This window comes from Mastomys coucha, unplaced genomic scaffold (genome assembly GCF_008632895.1).
Source record: "Mastomys coucha isolate ucsf_1 unplaced genomic scaffold, UCSF_Mcou_1 pScaffold15, whole genome shotgun sequence".
Taxonomy (NCBI): Eukaryota; Metazoa; Chordata; class Mammalia; order Rodentia; family Muridae; genus Mastomys; species Mastomys coucha.
This window is the reverse complement of record NW_022196897.1, coordinates 3,927,925-3,943,015: the sequence shown is the minus strand read 5'-3', so window position 1 is coordinate 3,943,015 and position 15,091 is coordinate 3,927,925. Positions and strand designations below refer to the sequence as shown.

General features: G+C 36.2%; 1 protein-coding gene across 1 annotated transcript in view; it reads right to left on the bottom strand.

Annotated features, from left to right (window-relative positions):
• Positions 1-15,091, bottom strand: part of Malrd1 (MAM and LDL receptor class A domain containing 1) — a 694,431-nt gene that overhangs the window by 229,122 nt on the left and 450,218 nt on the right. Inside the window, exon 28 of the mRNA XM_031373295.1 lies at positions 5,530-5,713. Coding sequence (XP_031229155.1) covers positions 5,530-5,713 — 184 coding nt within the window. The remainder of the gene's footprint in view (positions 1-5,529; positions 5,714-15,091) is intronic.

The following is a 15,091-nucleotide window of genomic DNA, read 5'->3' as shown; positions in this document are numbered from 1 at the left end:
GCCTCCCAAGTGCTGGGATTAAAGACGTGCGCCACCACGCCCGGCGCAACAATTCTTAAAATAGCACCTTATGTACCCAGATCATAATGCTGCCCAGCTCACTATTGAGCACAACTCTATGTATGTAATGACTTTATAATTACAAATAGTGTTCGCCTATATTATTCAAGAAATTTCATTAAAGTTTGATAGGATTGGTCAAGTTCTATTTTACTTAAACATAACGCTATGTTTTTAAAATCAAGGTTATTCACTCATCTCTTTATATCCAAAACAAACTGACTAAGGAGATTCTGTAAACTGAGGGAGACCAGTAGCCATGCTTGGATCTTGAATGTGTCAAGAGGTCTTCTCTAATACAAAGTCAATATCTATAAAGACAGCTGTATTTGAAATACAACAACTTGAATAAAATGAATCTGCAGCAATAGAGTTTGCAACCAAGATTTCAATGTTTTCTTCCTTCAGTTATGCATACTAATTGTTACAACAGCTGGTAAGATGTTACTCATGTGGCTTTCTCTAACTGAAGAAGAGACATGGTTGAAATATTTACTGAAAAAAATCCTATCTGTGTCACATACTGCAATAAGCTAAAAACACCTCAGTATTTATCAGTAGCATTAGGTTCAAGGATAGCTCGTGTTACATATTAAAATGCTACCTCAAGAACATCTATTCTATCATCACCACCATCAGCAATAACAAACTTTCGAAGACCTGGATTTTGCTTGAGTCAAATTTTTGCATCCATTTTTCTTACTAGAACATTTTCTTTAGTCAAAAATAGAGCAACTCTAACAATAAGTATTACCTGAATATTAAAAGAAAATAAACTTGGATTTGCATTAATTTAAAAGATGTGAACTAATATTACAAATCTGCTGGGAACATTAATATGTCTGACGCCACATTTTCTTTTGAAGGCTTTTGAAGTCTTTCACCAAGTTACTGTAAAAGAGTATTCTTGGTGACCATACTATATCCCTATTCTTTCCACTTTGTTGCAACCAACTCTGGTAATAACTAAAGAAGATGCTGAGAAAGCATCATGCTATAGAAAGAGAGAAGGTCTGGAGGGTCCCAGGTTCCATCTCTTGTTTCTAAAGTGTACTGCTATACTATTGCCAAAGGTGTCTTATTTCCCAAGAGAATGAAATCCGAGGAGGTTGGCTCCATCTCTTGGACTGTCAGCTATGGAACAATTGGTGACCATCATGTAATTGGAATGAGACTCTGCCAATAGGGGATAGCTTTTCCCTGGCCTTCTTGGCCCAGTTTGCCACAAACACTAGGCTTTGCTAGTTGTATCGTCTTATGTTTTAACACATTCCTTTCCTAAAATTCATTGTATAATTGACTCTTCCGTTTCACTGGACTCAGAACACTTGGTAATCACTTCACACTGGCTACAAGAGAAGTCACCTGCTAAGTTGCTGTTTTACCTCTATGTAATAAATGCGATTTTTTTTTTTAGGAGTAGCCAGCTACCATTAGGTATCAGAGGGACAACCATTCTGGTTGATAGAGTAATTTATGTGTAACCTTATTTTCAGAGTTTGTGGGAATTCATTTAAATATTGTTATTATAATAATAGTAATATTGCCAATCATTTAACATTGGTGGAGTAGTTGACATTAGTTATTAATGTTCAATGCACATGGTATATATTGATTTGTTGTATCTTCACATCTATCCCATAGGGTTGATCCTATTTTTATTTTCAAGTGTAAATGAAGACAAAGTTGATGGGATTTGTTCAATCTTCTATAGAGCCAAAATTTAGACTAAAATCTCAGACTACCTTGTTTACTCCATCTCCTTGTTTACTCCCTTTGTTGAGAGAGTACATGTGTAGTTCACAAGCATTGCTCTTTTTATTGACATAATTCTATATACCATGAAGCCACAACTAATTCTCCACTCTTATTCTGCTCCCTCAATGTGTTTGCTTCTTAATAAATCTGTCCATCTTGTCTCCAGGCCAGGGAGCTTCTTTGTGTAGATGTTGTCATTGTGGCTTCTCCTCTTACTATGCTTGCAGGGAGCTTCTTTGTGTAGAAGTTATCATTGTAACTGACTTCTCTTATTATGCTTGACCAACTGTGACTCTCAAGTTGAGTATTTCTCACTACTCCTATCAGAGTATTAATTCTCTATCATTCTTGCTTTCATGTCATTTATAACACCCTTCACCACCGAATGGTACAAAAGTGGATGTTACTTTAAGTACTTTAGTCCACATTCAGAATGAAAATATTTGAAAACCAGGAGGAATTCTGTCTATTCTTTTTTATACTCTATCCAGATTTCTACAAACAGTCCCCACAGATAGATTTTCATCTGTTCTTCAGCCTATCCACCTTCCACTTATAAATGTCACTTTATTTACACTTACATTTACATCATAAAGTGCCACACACTTCCTAATTTTTCACTATTTCAAGTAAAAGTCTTTTCTAGCTATTTTAATCGTTATATTTACCTTTTCTACTTGTTATCACTTTCCTCAGCCCCAATATTTATTTAAAAATAATGCAACACTTACACATTGAACAAAAAAAAAAAAAACAGAATTACCACTTAAACTAAGTGAAGAGATTATATTTTTAACATCAAACTCTACAGGTTTCTGTTTATAGATTTATTTGTTCATGAACATTATACACAGCAATCACTGCTTTATGATCTCCTGATTTCACTTTTAATCAAGGGTGCTACAGAGCTGAGATCATGAGAATCATGCCACCTGTTCTCAGTTCACTTATGTTTTCCCAGAATAGTAAGGAGTCTTAGTTATGGGCTTTGAGAGAGAAAATGAGAGATGTGAGACCCGCTATAACAAAAGAGAAACTCCTCTTCAGATGAGGTGTGAATACAATGTACTAGAAATGTAAAACTGGTGCTAGATTCTTGTGTTTTTCCTCAAATCATTTCAGCCTTTCACAGTCAGGATTACTCGATAAGAATGATATGAATAGCTATTCTGAACTTATGGAGAAACAGAGTAAATTTGGAAATATCAATTCCCTAAATATTCTCTTTCCTTTTTTCCTAAACTGGAAACTGGTAATAACTCAGTTGGATTTTTAGAGTTTTCAGAATAAAAGGAATGATTGCTAGGACTATTGGACTTTTACCCTGGTAACCTAGGTTTGTTGGTGTCTTGGAGGTCATTTACAGAGAGGTCCTGGAAATAGAATATCCAGAAGTAACACATGGGAGTAGGAAGTTGATGTGAAAATCAAGAATGATGCCATTAAATGTGAAAACAAAATAAAAAACCCATATGCACCAATATTAAGGAACACATATTTGTCTCTGCTCTGAGAAGATATACCATCATCACTTACACAATTTTCTTCAGCTTTAGTAATCAATGAATGTTTGCTAAGCTAATGGAAATGGAAGTTGAGTTTGGAGCAGAATCAGACTACAAGTATTGATAGAGAATTTTTCACTACTAAAACAATTCTTTTATCCTCTGCTTTTGTTTGCATATAGTTTTTAAGCTAACAACTATTAAGATTTGAAATATGCTTTATATGCTTTATTTAGAGTTAGTAATGGAATCCTCCTATGCACAGTATGAAATAGAAACATCATCACTGCTACTTTATAGGCAAGAAATATAAGGCAAAAGAGATGATGTCACTTGACTTAAGCTAGAAGAAAAACTAAAAAGAGAATGAGTTAGTACCCAAAGTCTTGTTGCAAAACTGGTTACAAATGCTCCTAAATTATAGTTGGTTAACATGAAGTATCCTTGTCAATTAAGAATTTTTGTGACTATAAAGATGGACACTTCTTTCTTTTTCAGTGTATATTCTCTTCCTTTTTCCCTATACTATGGAATAGATGTTGAATTCTATAAGGTTTGTTTATGATCCCTTTTATAAGAAGCTGGAATATAAATGAGAATATTAATCTTGTTGTCTTTTGCGATATATAAGTTTTTGCTTCTATATTAACTTGTCCATGCTTCATGGTGCATGCTTGAACAAACTACATAATCGAACCATTGTTCTGGGTTTTTCAAATGAACTTGATCCCTAACACATGAATTATTAGGAAAGTTATAAATAAATTATGTAATGAAGCACAGTGAAGAGTCTCTTCTCCTTATTTTGGTGCATAACTGTGCTTTTATTTGTTAAAGAATCAGCTTCTAAATATCTCCAAGTCCTATCAGGTATGTCTTAGGTACCCAGAGCTATTTGCTTTCAAGTTCATAAGGAACACTGGAAGAAACCTCACTTTATGCAGCTATGTCAGGCAACTGAGAAGCACCTGCCTTTCCTGGAATAATGGGGAGGGGTGTCAAAAGACTTGTTTATGATGAACCAGAGTACTTTGAAGCAACACTGCTCATAAAATGGACAGGTAATTTAACATCATCTATTCCTAAGTTGCATTTAGAATTCCCTTGATAAAACGATATTTTAATACAAAAGCCAGATTAAAATTAATTCTCAAACAGGTTTAGTTCCTCTTTCCCAGAGGCTTGCTGACAGCTGAGTCTGCACAGAAACTCACAAAAGTGTCTTTAACTGGCAGTATGTATCACACAGAACTGTTTTGGACCTCAAACCAAAGAATTCCTCTAAAGGAATTTTGCACACTGAAACTGTATAAATTTATTTATAATCATTTTCGACATTTACTAAGTAGTTCTATAAAGAATATCTATAGCTAGACTTCATGCTTAGACATGTCAGAAAGGATTCTTTCACATTGTTATCTCAATGTAGTTCTAATGTTGGAATGACACTTTAACATCTCCCAAGGAGAGTTTCCAATTCAAGTCGTGCTTAATGTGGACTTAAATTTATTTCTCATGCATGCATTATGATCTACTTTCAATTTTATTGGCTCATTTTTGTTAATTTATGCTTGAGATATGTATGTAAATCTCAGACTTGACATTTCATGTAATGTTGAAAATAAATTTAAAAGAGAAAACTTCTGTATGGTAGAAGAGGGAAGGTATAGACGTGGACTTACTTTCACAATTGAATAATGAGAAAGTATTGCAACTTTTCAACTATTTAAATCCCATTCAAATTCCCTGTTGATATACTAACTTCCAATGATCTTATTAAAAAGGTAGGGCCTTTGGAGGATGGCAGTGGGTCATGATGATAGAGCTGACTACACAGAATTAGTATACAAGCAAAGGCCTTAGGGAGTAAACTTTCCATTCGGGATGTGACCAGCAAAAAGGTACTATCTTGAAACACCCCATGAGCTGGCATGATGGTTTGGGGTTTCTGGCATCTAGAAGAGTAAGCTGATTTGCCTTAGATACAACATTTGTGAGACATGCTATTGCAATAACCCAGATGGATTGTGAACAGACACCACCTCTTAGTAGGTATTTTAAAGTTTACAGTTATTGAACTGTACTTTTCAATGTATTTGTATATACAGACAAAACACATCGACGGAGGACATTTTATAAACATATTACAGGGATGACAATAAGCACACTGTGTCTTTTCAGACAGGGAGACTTCACAGAGACTCACCAGTTGTGCAGTTGTAGAATTCAATATCATCAATTGCAGCTCCGCCTCCGAGATCCCTTGTTCTGATCCCTTGAAATATGACCTCAAAATTCCTCAATTTTCCCAACAGGATGGTAGCCCTTAGCCAGTGATTACCAGGCTCTGGCTCGCTTTGCTGCCATACTTCCCAGAGTCCTTTGTCTGTCTGAAATGAAAGAGACTCACATTAGTGGGATAAACAAAGCCCTTAATGATAAGCATAAACACATGGCATACAAGCTCTCGGCCAAGTGAAATTCCACTTAAAAGTGAAAAGGAGATCAATGGAACCTGGATAGCACCTAAGCTGTACTTATCTTACCAGTCCAGCCATACTGACCTATCCACACCTTTTCTCAAAGCAGTACTGGTGGGATTAGTAATGAACATGTTTTTAGTACTTTCAGAGGTTTTCACATTACAATCCATCTATCTTTGCATAGACACAAAATTCTTAGCATTGACTACAATCTGAAAGAAATTATAGAATTGCTGAGTTTATAGTTCTAAATGCCTCTTCCTCCTTTTTAAAGATTGCATCTAATTGTTCCAGTTGTACATTACTCTAAGAGCTTAGTTCACTAATAACAGAGAGAATGAATAGAGCATCAGCTATCTCTTTGCAGTAAGTTGAACATGGAGGGAAAGGAATCCTTGAGCAAGTAAGTCAGATTTGAAATATTCTATTATTACATAATCATAATACTTTTACTTTCAAAACTATAACTATCTGTGAACCAGTTATACCAGTTTCAGGATATAATTTTTCAAATCAAAAGTTAGTTTAAAATATACATGCAAATATTTCCTCAAAATAATGAAGGTTGATCAACAAGGAGTATAGCATACGGATATGGCAATGCTTCTAGAATTGTAATATAACATGATATATAATATAACCCTAATGGCCAAATAAAAATGACATCTACCTTAAGCAAGTAATCCAGCTGAAAACTGGAAGATTTTGCTTATACATAGTCTTGGTTCCAGTTTTTCCTAAGAATTATATGATATCAGCTTCTAGGCATGGCTCTTTGGAGTTACCATGACGGTTTTAATTGAGATGGGGAGATGGCCCCCTACGCCTTCCCCCTCCCCCGCTGTTCCTTGCTTGCCTCCTGGAACTTGACAATGAAGACAGAGCTTCATGAGTTCAGAGCACTCTGCTTCTTATTGTAAACATGAGGAGCTGTTTTATACCCCTGTCTACTTGACTTTCCCTTCAGAATGAACTGTACCCTTGAAATGTAAACCAGAATATACCTTTTTCTCTCAAAGTTGCTTTTTTTTCAGGCTATTTTATCGCAACAGCAACAAAGAATCAGGGACAGGATGATTAATAGATCATGACAATAGATATTTACGAAAGGAGAAAACATTAATATCACAAAATATTTATGGTTAGCATCCAAATAATCAGTACTCCTTGCTGCTGTATCATTGTTTTTCTGAATAAAAGAATCTTGTCTTAGAAGGTAGTTTTAAATAATGGAATAGGCACATATTTAATAGAATGGCATCTAGAAAATCTGGCAAAATGTTCATATGAATTTATAATGCACAGCTGTGAAATATGTAATTTATTTTTATTTTAAGGATATAGAAAAATTTACAAAGAGAAATATCTAAAGAAAGGATCCAAACAAGTTTCACATTTATCTCCTCTTGCTTTAGAGAATTAATGTGTACATTCAATGCTTCATTCGATAGGGTCTAGGTAGTACTTGATCCAATTGTTATCTCTCTGTATTAGAGGCAACAAATAGAAGGTGAAACTATGCATCAATATTTGTAAAATTAAGTTTTCATCATAACTACCAATTTATAGATAACATTTTTGACATGATTTCCTAGGCAAAATATACTTATTCATAGAGACTTGTGAAATATTAGCATTAAAGAGGATAGAAATTCACACATGAATTCCAGTGTGAATTTCATATTTTTCTGATGACAAAAGAAGTTCTTTTCAAGGTTAGTCTTTGACTCTCTGTGATTATACAGTGATTGGGAATCAAAGGGGTGATAAATTAAATTAAAGATTAAACTGAGGGGATCTGTCTGACACTTAAGAATATCAGAGGCAAGGGTAGTGATAAAAGTCGATCTTAATTTATAAATTTTAACATTTTCCCAGGTATCCACTTATATAACTCATGCAGTGCCCTTGAGATGTGGAAAGCCTCAAAAGGGTTTTCAACAAAAACATCAAAAAAATGTCATATGATTCCTTTAATCAATAAAATATGGATCATTTCTTAAATCTTATAACTATGCTACTATTAAAAGTAAAAAGACTGAAAGACTTAAACACTGATTTGTATGTGGTTACAAAAAAGAAAATGAGAGGTAATTATGTTGTAAACCTTCCTTAATGGGGTATCATGGAACAGTACTCTAACATATTCTAGTACTTTGTATATTCTAATATATATAAATACAGAATACAGCATCAATTCTTAGCCCTATAATTGCAATTTTAAATGCCCTTTTTACATGCCTATCTACTCATTTGTTTATTCTGAAAACATCCAGTTTTCATATATTAATAATTTCAATGTTGCACTGTTGAATAAAAAAGTGGAAAGATGGGGAGCCTGCTCATATGGAAGCTAAATAGTCTAACATAGAGTTCATAAAAATTCCTATAATGACTGCCTCTCACCAAACACACATTTATAGGGTGGGTATGTATTCAATTCCCAATTCTTTTCTTCTCTACACACTTATTAACGTCTTGATTTCAGTCCTTTTTAAGATGTATGATAAATGTCACTCACATGCATTCTCTACTTTCACGTAATCATTGAACATGAGAATCACATTTATTTTCACATAGATTTTAATTCAATACTACCATGATAATAATTGATTAAAGAAAAGTAAAAAAGCAGAGATTAATAAGGAATTGGTTAATTTTCAAAAGTAGAAAAACCATTTACTCTCTATATTGTAATCTTTCTTAAGCTTTGGATTGATTAACTTGTCATGTTTACTGCATAGGAGGCATTACAAGGTATTTGCCTCCATATCTCACTCAAGTCTTTCTTTCTATGTCCAGTAAAGAAACGTAATGGGAAATACTCATAAGATAAAGCCACTTTACATTTTAAATGTGTGTTAACCATGAAATTAGTTCAGAGATTTCATCTGATATGTTTTATAAAAACATAAAAAGTTTCACCAGACAATTGAGAAGTCAATAATAAACCATTTTCCACTGATATCTCCATCATATTTGAAAGATTTTTACAGATTCTAAATCACTCATTTATTTTTCCATCAATGCTATACATAGTAAGACACCATAATTTTTTTCTACAGGAAATATATATATATATTTATATATTTAAATATATATATTCGAACTCAGAAATCCACCTGCCTCTACCACCCAAGTGTTGGGATTAAAAGCATGCACTACGACTGACTGGCTAGGGAAATATTTTATTACTGTCTTCATTTTCTGCTAGCAATCAAAACCATTGGATATTACAGAGCATTTTATAAATTATAGAAAGCGTAGAAAATGAATAGATGGTAGGCTACCTCAGAATGTCAGGAAATAAGGAGTCACAAGGTAGCAGGATGGCGAAGTGTTCATTTGTCACCTTTTATACAGATTAAATATGGAAAACAAATTGTTTAAATAATCAAAGAGCCCTGGTTGGTCTTTATAGTGAAAGACTGGAAAGGGTCAAGTTTAGCTGGAAAGATTGTACTTGGTCAATAATCATTGTACTATATAACTCTAGGTCGCAACGAGGTCTTCTCAAGCATGGCTGGCTTGTTCTTTCTCTCTCTCTCTCTCTCTCTCTCTCTCTCTCTCTCTCTCTCTCTCTCCTTCTCTCTCTTCTCTCTCTCTCTCTGTCTGTCTCTGTCTCTCTCTCCCTCTACCCCTCTCCTTTCTTTCTTTCTTTCTTTCTTTCTTTCTTCCTTTCTTTCCTTCTTTCTTTCTCTTTCTTTCTTTCTTTCTTTCTTTCTTTCTTTCTTTCTTTCTTTCTTAATTCATTCCTTTCTTTCTTTCTTTCTTTCTTTCTCTCTTTCTTTCTTTCTTTCTTTCTTTCTTTTCTTCCTTTCTTCCTTCTTTCCTCCTTCCTCCTTCCTTCCTACCTTTCCTTTTTTAAATTACTTTTATGTTTTTACATTCCAGGCATTGCCCCCTCTAGTCTGCCTTCTCACAGCTTCTCATCCCATTCCTCCTTACCATTGTCTTCAAGAGGATTACCCCAAAGAGACCTCTCCACACTCTGGGACCTCACGTCTCTCAAGAGTTAGGTGCATCTTCTCCCACTGAAGCCAGGCAAGGCAGTCCTCTGCTGTATATGTGTCAGGGCCGTGGACTCCCTCATGTTTGCTGCCTGGCTGGTGGCTCAGTGTCTGAGAGATCTCAGGGATCTGGGTTGCTAGAGATTGCTGGTCTTCCTATGAGGTCCCCCCACCCCCGCAGCTTCTTCCAGCCTTTCCCTAATTAAACCACAGAGGTCCCCTACTTCAGTCCAATGGTTGAGTGGAAGTATCTGCATCTTTCTCAGTCAGCTGCTTGTTGGGCCTCTAAAGAGGATGGCCATGCTAGGCTCCTCTCTGTAAGCACACCATAGCATCAGTAATAGTGTCAGGCCTTAGAGACTCCTCTTGAGATGGATCCCAAATTGGGCTGGTCACTGGACCTCCTTTCCCTCAGTCTCTTCTCCATGTTTGTCCATGAACTTCTTTTAGACACAAACAATTAAGAGTTTTTGACTGTGGGATGGCAACCCCACCCCTCCACTTGATGCCTTGTCTTTCTATTGGAAGTAGACTCTTTTGAATTCCCTCTCCCCATTGTTGGGTACTTCATCTAAGGTCCCTCCTTTTGAGTCCTGAGACTCTCTTACCTCCCAGGTCTCTGGTACTTTCTAGAGGGTCCTCCCACCTCCCACCCCAAGATTACATATGTCTATTCATTCTGCTGGCCCTCGGGGGGGCTTCTCTCCTGTCTTCCCCCACCCCCTACATGATCCTGTTCCCCTTTTTCCCTCCCTCTTTCCTCTCCCACCTAGGTCTTTCCCTCCCTCTGCCTCCAATGATTGTTTTCTTCTCTTTCCCAAGTGAGATTGAAGCATCCTCACCTGGGTCCTTCTACTTGTTAATCTTCTTGAGTTCTGTGGATTGTATCCTAGGTATTATGTATGTCTTTGGCTAATATCCACTTATTAGTGAGTATATGCCATGCACTTCCTTTTGGGTCTGAGTTACTTCACTCAGGATGATATTTTCTAGTTCCATCCATTTGCTTGCAAAACTCACAATGTCATTGTTCTTAATAGATCAATAGTATTCCATTATGTAAATGAACCACATCTGTATACATTCATCTGTTGTGGGACATCTGGGTTGTTTCCAGCTTCTGCCTATCACAGTTAAGACCACTATGAACATAGCGAAGCACATGCCCCCGTGGTATGGTGGGGCATCTTTTGGGTATATTTGGATCTTCAGGTCGATCTATTTCTGAAGAAACTCTAGATTGATTTCTAAAGTGGTTGTACCACTTTGCAATCCCACCAGCAACTTGTCACATCCTTGCCAAAATTTGCTGTCACTTGAGTTTTTGATCTTATCTAGTCTGATTGGTGTAAGGTGGAATCTCGGGGTTGTTTTGATTTGCATTTTTCTGATGACTAGGGACTTTGAACATTTCTTTAAGTGCTTTCTGGCCATTCAAGATTCCTCTGTTATGAAATCTCTGTTTAGCACTATACCCAATGTTTTGACTGGGTTGCTTAGTTTTTTTGGAGGTTAGCTTCTTAACCTCTTTATTGATTTTGGCTATTAGCCCTCTATTGGATGTGGAGTTAGTGAAGATATTTTCCCAATCTGTAGGTTGTCAATTTGTCCTTTTGACTATGTCCTTTGCCTTACAGAAGCTTTTCAGCTTCATGAGGTCCCATTTATCAATTTTTTTGATCTTAGATCCTGAGCCATTGAAGTTATGTGTAGAAAATTTTTCCCTGAGCTAATGCATTTGAGGCTTTCTTTCTTTCTTTTTAAAATTGTATTTATTTAGTCACTTTACCACCCAATATCAGCCCTTCCTCTCTTCCCAGTACCCACTCATGTGAGTCATCTCCCCATTCTGACTTCCCTTTCCCAACAAAGAAAGGGAAGCCCTCACCCCACTAGTAACATCTCCACCCCTGCATATCAAGTCACTGTGGGTGTAGGTGCATCCTCTCCCACTGAGGCCAGACAGGATGGTCACAGGCTCAGAGACAACACCACCTGCTTAAGTTGCTCTTAAGTGAAGTAAAATCTTTGAAAATTTGCCACAGAGATGTGATTTTGTCCTTTTGACAAACTTATCATTTCTTTATGGAACCCAACACTGAGGATAGCCAATAACACATTCACTGCAGATATTTATGCCATATTTTGGTGGTGGGCATAGAACACAGAGCCCCGAATATATTAAACACATGCTCTATTCATGATCTGTGTACCTGGTCCACAGAACACTTACAATATTTGGACAACCATTATTCAACCTCATAAATAATCTCAAATGCAAATGACAACATACTGGATAGTTTAAAACTGCACTAATAGCAATAGCTGGTGGTTTAGAAATATAGGAAGGTAACTGCGTAGTTAAATTATAATGTGGACTTTCTGTGACAGGAAAACTTTTCTACACATACGTTATACAATAGTAAATGACTGGTAAACATAAGACATTGAGCATCCATCAAAATTCAGGTAATACTAAAGTATAAAAATAAACCTAATTTATCACTTAGATTGAATAGTTCTAATCGATTAGAATCTGAAAAATCAGTCTAAATGTATGGATTATGGGTATAAAAATCTCACAGACATAATAAATCTATAAATAAATGGATTTGTAAGAAAAAGGAAAATAATTGCACATAAACAATATGTAATAGTTAATCAAGTTCATATAGAAGCATGGCTTAGATGTGAAAGATTCATACTAAAGTTTTAAACACATTATGTAAAAAATGGTAGGGGGTAGATTTCTTGCTGTTTGAATGAAAGATTGCAAATAAGACACTGGAGGAGAACTGGATGATTTGTGTGATAATGGACCACATTTAGAGATGGTATGAGCTTACTTTTAGAGCAGTCTAAAGAGATAATAACACATACAAATGCTTATAGATATATGTTCATACATAGAACTATATGCATAGATTACTATACATATAACTATGTATATATTCTCCCACTACCAACTGAGGCCATATCAATCCCAAAACCAGATTATCAAGGAACATACTCACTGCTCAGATATACACAATAAATCTTATTCTCAAACAAAACGATGCTGTATGTTACTGGAACAGCAGAGACTGGACCCAGACCAAGTATATTTAGGAATTTGGTGTGTTTTATATTTCCAGAAAGTGAGAAAGTGGTCAAATAAAGACCCTTAGTGATGGGGAATATGTCAAAGGGATACACAGGCAAAGGAGAAAAGTTCTAGTCCTCACAGTGTGAAAGTAAATGAAGAAAATGAATAATGCACTACTGCTTTATAATGCATGGTAACAAACAATATAAATAAGCCCAACAGATATAAACAAACTATACATTGAATAAACAAATTATGGGAAACAGACAAACCTGCTATGCTAGATGATATTGAAATGTTCTGCTATGAAGGACATGGGGCTTAAATTCTCACTCTTTGACTATGTGTTGCCAAGAACTCACTCTTTGACTATGTGTAGCCTAAACGCCAGTGGACTGACATACAAAGCACTTGGCTAGTACTTCTCAAGACTGCAAATATCATCCCAAACAAGGAAACTGTTGATGTTTGTATAAACAACAGAAGGTTTGGGGACATAATTACTACTATATTTTAAAATTGAGTTGAAAACTGAGAAAGTATATCTTCATATAGAGAAGTATCACCTTCATATAAAATCTTGAATTATTAATTATAACAAGTGTAGCCGTGGGATTTTAGGTGTTAGTAACAAGTGAGTTTGGGATATATAGGAAATCCCTGTACTTTTGCTGAAATCATATCAGTCTTAACCTTTATAAGATAAAAAGATCACATTTTATTATTTTGCCCATTTACATATGTTACTAAATACGTGTTCTGAACCTATTTATGTAAATCTGATAGGTAGCTATGATACATAAAATGAAATATGTAAATACAGGAAAGTAGTAACTATTAGACCTACAGACCTGCACTCTACTTAACATTATAAACACAGAGGGAATAACCTCCAAATGTTCTAATTAAATAAAACTCATTCTGTATATCTGGTGTATCCATAAATTCTTTTTGACATAACCTTTTTAAAATTTATCAACTTGGAAAACTTTAAATATGTTTGAGCAAGCATAATGATTGGAAAATATAAGGAAGTAAATGATTAGACATTATGCAGGAGTCATGACATATTTAATGACAGTAAAATAAAAGTCACTTCATAAATATGTGGATGCAATCACCTCATAGAAGCCAAGACTGATTACTGTTCTTCAGAGAAGGAATAGAACGCAATATGACCGAACTTTTTTTCTTTGTATAATTTTATGAATTAATTTAATTTTACACTCCATATTCCATTACCTGACACCCCAATCTACCCTCTGACTGCTCCACATCCCACACCTCCTCCCCAACACCTGTCTCCACGTAGATGCCCCCACCCCCCACCCCACCTGACCTCTAAACTCCCTGGGACCTCCAGTCTCTTGAGGCTTAGGTGCATCATCTCTGAATGAACCCAGACCCAGCAGTCCTCTACTATGTTAGGGGCCTCAAATCAGCTGGTGTATGCTGTCTGTTTGGTGGTCCAGTGTTTGAGAGGTATCAAGGGTCTAGATTAACTGAGACTGCTGATACTCCTATAGGATGGCCCTTCTCCTCAGATTCTTTCAGCCTTTTCTAATTCAATAACAGAGATCAGCTGCTTCTATCCATTGGTTAGGTGCAAATATCTGCATCTGATTCTTTCAGCTGCTTGTTGGGTCTTTCAGAAGAGAGTCATGATAGGTTCCTTTTTGTGAGGGCTCCATAGTCTTGGGACTTCCCCTTGAGCTGGATCCTACTTTGGGCCTGTCACTGGACCTTCTTTTCCTCAGTCTCCTTTCCATTTCCATCCCTCTAATTCTTTCAGACAGAAACAATTATGGGTCAGAGATGTGACTGTGGGATGGCAACCCCATCCCTCATTTGATGTCCTGACTTCTTGCTGGAGGTGGTGGGCTCTACAAGTTCCCTCTCCCTACTGTCGGGATTTCTCCTATCTCCCGAATTGCCTGTTTCCATTCGTTCTGCTGGCCCTCAAGACTTCAGTCCTTTTCTCTCACCCAATACCAGATCAGGTTCCCCTCTCCCCCGCAAGCACCCCTCCAAATCCACTTTACCTCCCAGGTCCCTCACTCCCTCCCCACTTGTGATTGCATTCTTCTCTCTCCCAAGTGGGACTGAGGTTTCCTCACTTGGGCACTTTAGCTTGTTGGCATTTTTGAGTTCCATGGATTGTATCTTGGGTATTCAGCCCTTTTTTTTTTT